At 57.2% G+C, this 7500-nt stretch overlaps 1 protein-coding gene across 1 annotated transcript in view; it reads right to left on the bottom strand.

The window, feature by feature from the left end:
* The window catches only part of pwp2h (PWP2 small subunit processome component), a 21190-nt gene that overhangs the window by 8691 nt on the left and 4999 nt on the right, over positions 1 to 7500 (bottom strand). Inside the window, 5 exon segments of the mRNA XM_055645290.1 lie at positions 1707 to 1887; positions 2491 to 2641; positions 3184 to 3331; positions 4398 to 4546; positions 5685 to 5821. Of these exon segments, the coding sequence (XP_055501265.1) occupies positions 1707 to 1887; positions 2491 to 2641; positions 3184 to 3331; positions 4398 to 4546; positions 5685 to 5821 (766 nt within the window).

Raw genomic sequence — 7500 nt, 5'->3', positions numbered from 1 at the left:
TTTTGTTCAAGAAGGAACTGCAGATGCTGGAAGATCGAAGGTACACAAAATTGCTGGAGAAACTCAGCGGGTGCAGCAGCATCTATGGAATTTTGTAAGTTTCTATAAGATCCCCCCTCAATCTTCTCGGAAGTTAGTGGAGTGGCGATTACTAGGGACAAGGTGTTTGGGAAGCTGAATGGACTGAAGGTGGACTGTACCCTCGGGTTCTAGAAGAGGTGGCTATAGAGATGGTGGAGGCATTGGTGGTGATATTTCAGGAATCACGAGAGTCGGGAGTGGTTCCAGTGGATTGGAAAATGCAAGGAGGGAGCAAAGCAGAATAGTGGGAACTATCGGCCGGTTAGTTTGACATTGGTGGTTGGGAAGGATTGAGAGTCCATTATAAAGGATGAGGTTACAGAGTTGGACTTGGACAGGTTCGGGAGAGTGGGCAGAGAAGTGGCAGATGGAATATAGTGTAGGAGAGTGTGGAGTTGTGCATTTAGGTAAGCGTAGAATATTTTCCAAATGGGGAGAGAATCCAGAAATCGGAGGTGCAAAGGGATTTGGGAGAGCTGGTGCAGGATTCCCCAAAAAGTTAACCTGCAGTCGAATCGGTAGTAAAGAAAGCAAACTCAATGCTAGCATTTATTTCAAGAGGGCTTGTATACAAAAACAGGGATGTAATGCTGAGGGTAGACAAAAGTGCCGGAGAAACTCAGCGGGTGTGGCAGCATCTATGGAGCGAAGGAAATAGGCAACGTTTCGGGACGAAACCCAAAGGGTTTCGGCCCGAAACGTTGCCTATTTCCTATTTCCCGAAGGGTTTCGGGACGAAACTTTGACTATTTCCTTCGCTCCATAGATGCTGCCGCACCTGCTGAGTTTCTCCAGTACTTTTGTCTACCTTCGATTTTCCAGCATCTGCAGTTCCTTCTTGAACATGTAACGCTGAGGCTCTATAAGGCGCTGGGTCAGGCCGCATCTGGTATATTGTGAGCCGTTCCCATATCTGTGGAAGGATGTGCCGGCTCTGGAGAGGGTCCAGAGGAGGTTTACAAGAATGATCCCAGGAATGAGTGGGTTAACCTATGATGAGCGTTTGTCGGCACTGGGCCTGTACTCGCTGGAGTTTAGAAGGATGAGGGGGGGACCTCATTGAAACATACAGAATAGTGAAAGGCTTGGATAGAGTGGATGTGGAGAGGATGTTTCCACTAGTGGGAGAGTCTAGGACTAGAGGTCGTAGCCTCAGAATTCAAGGACGTTCCTTTAGGAAGGAGATGATGAGAAATTTCTTTAGTCAGAGGGTGGTGAATCTGTGGGATTCTTTGCCACAGACGGCTGTGGAGGCCACAAGTCAGTGGATATTTTTAAGGCAGAGTTAGATAGATTCTTGATCAGTGCGGGTGTCAGGGGTTATGGGGAGAAGGCAGGAGAATGGGGTTAGGAGGGAGAGACAGATCAGCCATGATTTAGGTGGTCAGTTGTCCAGCGGTGTGGTGACAGAGTGGGTGGGGGCAGGGGGCGGTCAGTTGTCCACCCTGCCCGACAACTGACCACTCCCCATCCTAATGGCCTTATTCTACTCCTATCACTTATGACCCTGCCTACCGCACTCCCCCCCCCCCCCCCCCCCGACCGCGCTCCCCCCCCCCCCCCCCGACTTCAGCAGAGTGCCTGGTACCCCCCCCCCCCCCCCCCCTCTCCCCACCCCCACTGACCTGCTCTTGGCCGAGTGCCGTGCGGTCACCTTGTCCAGTTCCCTCCGGCCGCCGTGCAGGTCGTGCTGCCCCTCGATGGAGCCGGTCTGGGCGGCGCGGGCGTGGTCCCACAGTGTGATGTGACCGTCCAGCGTGGCTACCGCCAGCTCCCCCCCGTCCGGCCTGAAGCTGACCGCCAGCCCTGGACAGCAGGAGGCAGCAGTGAGTGGGCGCCACGTACACCCCCACCCCCACTCCCCCCGGCTCACCGCCTCCACCGTGTTGCAGCTGTTAGTCCTTTCACACTTTTTGTTATTTTTTGTCTAAATGTATGTTTTAAATGTTTCTCTAGTGTGTGTGTGTGTATGGGGGGGGGGGGGGGTCCGATTCGGGAACTCCAAGCCGCAGAGTGTGTCCCGACGTCGGAGTTCCGATCATCCCAGCGAGAGGGCCTGTACATCGGACCGCCCGTAGTGGAGACTAATGAGGAAGGTGACTGAACTTCATCGCCTTCCCTCACAGTGGGGAACGTTGATCCCACTGTGGTGGATGTTCATGTTACATTCTATCAAATGTTGTGTTCGTTTTATCTGTGTGTCTGTATGGTAACTCGGGCTACACGGGTGGGGGGGGGGGGGGGAAATAGAGGTGAGGGGAAGCATCATACTACACCCCCACCCCCTCCACACCCATCCCAACCCCACCCAGCCTAAAGCTCGCTGCCAGCCCTGGTCTCAGTCCCCCTCTCTGTACACTGTCCACGTGGGGGGAGGTGGGGGGGAGGGTGCGGGGGCTGTGAACTGACCGTCAGCACTGAGCCGGAGAGTCTCCTTGGTCTTCCAGCTGTCCTGCATGTCCCACAGCTTGACCGTCTTGTCCCAGGACGCGCTGGCCAGGAGGCCCTGTGTCGGGCTGAAGCTCAGGCCACTCACCGGCCCCTCGTGTCCATCCAGCACCTGTGAATCCACCACACACTGGGTCAGGGAGATACAAGCGCACACACACACACAGATACACACACACACACACACACACACAGAGGTACGTACACACACACACACGCACACACCCAGACGCACACCAGACACACACGGACCACACACACACACACACACCCACACAGAGGTACACCACACACACACACACACACACAGAGGTACACCAACACACACGCACCAACACACACACATACACACAGATACACACACACACACACACACACACAGAGGTACACCAACACACACGCACCAACACACACACACACAGAGGTACACCAACACACACGCAGATATACGCACACACATACCAACACACACAGATATACATCAACCCACACACCAACACACATAGATTCACACATGCACCACTCACACACATGCACACACATGCATCCTGACACTATACGCTCACACGCGAGCATACACGTGGCAAGCACACACCCACACGCGCGTGTACACACACACACACACAGGAGGGGGAGGAGGGATGTGCCACTTACATCGAGCAACCTGCCGCTCTGCATTGACCAGACGAACACTTGGAATGAGTCGCGGGAGCCGGCGCAGACGATCTCTCCGCTGGGGTCGAGGGCCAGGCAGGAGAACTGGGCCAGCCGCGGGGACGTGAACGTGCGGAAGTTCCTGTACCTGTAGCGGGGCACGAGGGGGGAGGTGAGCACAACACTGACGTCCAACAATCACCAACGGGGAACGGGGGCTCAGAGAACAACAACCATCTCCATTAGTGCAGGAGTCGGGGAGAAGGCAGGAGATGGGGTTAGGAGGGAGAGATAGATCAGCCGTGATTGAATGGGGAGTAGGCTCGATGGGCCGAATGGCCTAATTCTGCTCCTATCACGCATGACCTAACCAGACAGTTACATCCATCTGCTGCTCTGCATGGAGCAGACAAACACTGAAGTGTACAGACTCCTGGTTATACTGTAGGTGGACAAAAATGCTGGAGAAACTCAGCGGGACAGGCAGCATCTATGGAGCGAAGGAATAGGCGACGTTTCGGGTCGACAACCTTCTTCAGGCTGATGTGGGGGTGGGGCGGGAAGAAGAAAGGAAGAGGCAGAGACAGTGGGCTGAGGGAGAGCTGGGAAGGGGAGGGGAAGGAGGGAGAAAGCAGGGACTACCTGAAATTGGAGGTCAATGTTCATACCGCTGGGGTGTAAACTACCCGAGTGAATGTGGGGGCTTTGGAGAGGGTGCAGGGGAGGCTCACCAGAACTCTGCCGGGATTAGAGAGGGTCAGCTACAGGGAGAGGGTGGAGGGGCTTGGATTGGTCTGTCTGGAACGCCGGAGACTGAGGGGGGACCTGACAAATGTTTATAAAACCACGAGAGACACAGACGCGGTAGACACTCAGAACATTGTTTCCCCCTGAAGGTGGAAATGTCAAAGACTAGAGGGCGCAGCTTTAAGGTGAGAGGGGAAAAGTCTATAGATGTGTTTTACACAGAGGGGGGTGGGTGCCTGGAACGCGCTGCCAGGGGTGGTGGTGGAGGCAGATACCATAGTGGTGTTTAAGAGGCAGGTGCGTGGCTAGGCAGGCAATGGAGGGATAGATACGGATCACGTGCGGACAAGTGGTGGGGGCGGGGAGGGACAGAGGCAGCGAGCGGTCAAGGAAGGGCGCGGTCAGTGCGGGGAGTGAGCGGTCAGGGTAGGGCCGTGTCCGAGTCCCGTGGCCGCGGCCAGACCCACCTGTGGAGGTCGAACGCGCGCACGGTGCCGTCCAGCGAGGCGCTGACCACCACGTAGCCGGTGGCGTTGAAGGTGACGGCCGTGACGCCGCTGCTGTGGTCAGTGAAGGTGACCGTGCACAGACCGCTGCGGGTGTTCCACACCTTCACCTGCGGGAGAGACTGTCACTGGCCCGCCGGACAACTGGCCACCCCACACACACACACACCGCTGGACAACTGACCACCCCACACCCACACACTGCAGCGACACCCTGCAGCTGGACAACTGACCACCCCACACCACTGACCACCCCCCCCACACTGCTGGACAACTGACCACCCCACACCCACACACACCGCTGGACAACTGACCACCCCACCCCCACACGCCGCAGCTGGACAACGGACCACCCCCCCCCCACACACTGCTGGACAACTGACCACCCCACACCCACACACTGGCTGGACAACTGACCACCCCCACACCCACACACACTGCTGGACAACTGACCACCCCCCACCCCCACACACTGCTGGACAACTGACCACCCCCACCCCCACACACTGCTGGACAACTGACCACCCCCACCCCCACACTGCTGGACACTGGACACCCACACTGACAACTGACCACCCCACACCCCACACTGCACAACACACACACACCCACACTGCAGCTGGACAACTGACCACTGACCCCCACCCTGGACAACTGACCCCCACCCCCCACACACTGTTGGACAACTGACCACCCCCCACACCCACACACACACTGCTGGACAACTGACCACCCCCCACCCCACCACTGCAGCTGGACAACTGACCACCCCACCCACACACTGCTGGACAAACTGACCCCCCACCCCCACACACTGCCGGACAACTGACCACCCCCCACACCCACCCACACACTGCTGGACAACTGACCACCCCACCCCACACACCACTGCTGGACAACTGACCACCCCACACCCACCTGTCCACACCTCCTGGACAACTGACCACCCACACACCCACACACACCTGCTGGACAACTGACCAATTCCCCAGCCCCCAGACACCCCCACTCCACAGGATCACTAGACAACTGTGCGGGGGGAGAGGGATGGGAGGTGTGGGAGGGAAGGGATGGAGGGAGGTGTGGGAAGAGGAGAGGAGATGTGAGGGGGGTGGGTGTGGGGGGAGGGTGGGGGGGGGTAGGGGAGGTGGGGAGGGGGAGGGGAGTGTGTGGGCAGGGGTGGGAGGGGTGGGGGAGTGGAGGTGTGGGCAGGGAGTGGGGAGGGGGAGTTTCCATGTTGCGACTCACCTTGCCATCGTCTCCACCTGTGACGATGTACTGGGCGTCGGGGGAGTAGGAGAGGGCGACCATGTTGTCGAAGTGACCTTGTTGCTTCATCACGTAGCTCTCACTCTGCCACTCCCACACCAGCAGCTGCCCGAGGCCTGGACACACAGAGAGGACATGGACACTCAGACCAACATGCCCCATCTACACTAGTCCCCCCCCGACCAACATGCCCCATCTACACTAGTCCCACCCCGACCAACATGCCCCATCTACACTAGTCCCACCTCGACCAACAACATGCCCATACCTACACTAGTCCCACCCTGACCAACATGCCCCATCTAAACTCATCCCACCCCACCAACATGCCCCATCTACACTATGCCCCATCCCAGTCCCACCCGACCAACATGCCCCATCTACACTAGTCCCACCCGACCAACATGCCCCATCTACACTAGTCCCACCCCGACCAACATTCCCCATCTACACTAGTCCCACCCCCCCGACCAACAGTGACCAACCCCATCTACACTAGTACCAACTAGTCCTAGTCCCACCCCCAACATGCCCCGTCTACATGCCACCCCAACTGCCCCATCTACACTAGTCCCACCCCGACCAACATGCCCCATCTACATTAGTTCCACCCCGACCAAAATGCCCCATCTACACTAGCTCCACCGCTAGTCCACACTAATGCCCCATCTACACTAGTCCCACCCCGACCAACATGCCCCATCTACACTAGTCCCACCCCGACCAACATGCCCCATCTACCTAGTCCCACCCCCGACCAACATGCCCCCTATCTACCCCGACCCTATGCCCATCTACACTAGTCCCACCCCGACCAACATGCCCCATCTACACTAGTCCCACCCCCGACCAACACATGCCCCATCTACAACATGCCCCATCTACATGCCCTAGTCACTAGTCCCCCCGACCAACATGCCCCATCTACACTAGTCCCCCCCCCCATGCCCCAACACTAGTCCCCCACCCCGACCAACATGCCCCATCTACACTAGTCCCCCCCCCCGACCTGCCTGTGCCCCATTTAGTCCACATGCCCCCTCTAGTCCCACCTGTCCAACATGCCCCATGTACACCAGTGTGCCTGTGTTTGGTCCATGATCCATGTATCTGTAAACGTTGTGGAAAGAGCTGCCTCAACTACCTCCTCCTTCACACCCCGTGTGTGAGACACATCACCCCTCTGATTCCCTCCTCACCGTAAACCTACATCCCCTAGTTCTCGATTCACCTACTCTGGGTAAAAGACTTTGTGCATCTACCCGATCTACGCCAGACCCCACCCAGGTTAAAGCAACACACCCCCCCCCCCCCCCCCCCCACACACTGTAACAACCCCCCCACTCCAGAGAGAAATCCCACCTCCCTCCTCCCTACAGCCGACAGCAACACGTTCTGCCTGTGACACTGAAGCCTGAACAAGAGGATTTGCAGCACTGTGTGCGGTTCTGGTTGGCCAAGCCACAGCAAGGATAACATGAAGTTGGACACAGAATGCTGGAGTAACTCAACGGGTGAGGCAGCTTCTCAAACACGTGACGTTTCAGGGCCAGACCCTTCTTCCGACTTCTCTCCAGAGTTGCTGCCGCACCTGCCGAGTTACTCCAGCATTTTGTGTCTACCTTCGACTTAAACCAGCGTCTGCAGTTCCTTCCAACAGAAAGGATGACATGAAGTTGGAAAGGGGTGCAGGAGAGGCTGACCAGGATGTTACCTGGTCTTGCGGGCTGGAGTTACAGGGACAGACTGGGACTTTATCCTTTGGAGCGTAGGGTCAGAGGCTGATGGGTGAACA

Source organism: Leucoraja erinacea, chromosome 13 (genome assembly GCF_028641065.1).
Source record: "Leucoraja erinacea ecotype New England chromosome 13, Leri_hhj_1, whole genome shotgun sequence".
NCBI lineage: Eukaryota > Metazoa > Chordata > Chondrichthyes > Rajiformes > Rajidae > Leucoraja > Leucoraja erinaceus.
The sequence above is the reverse complement of the archived record's forward strand: the minus strand, read 5'-3'. Positions and strand labels throughout refer to the sequence as shown.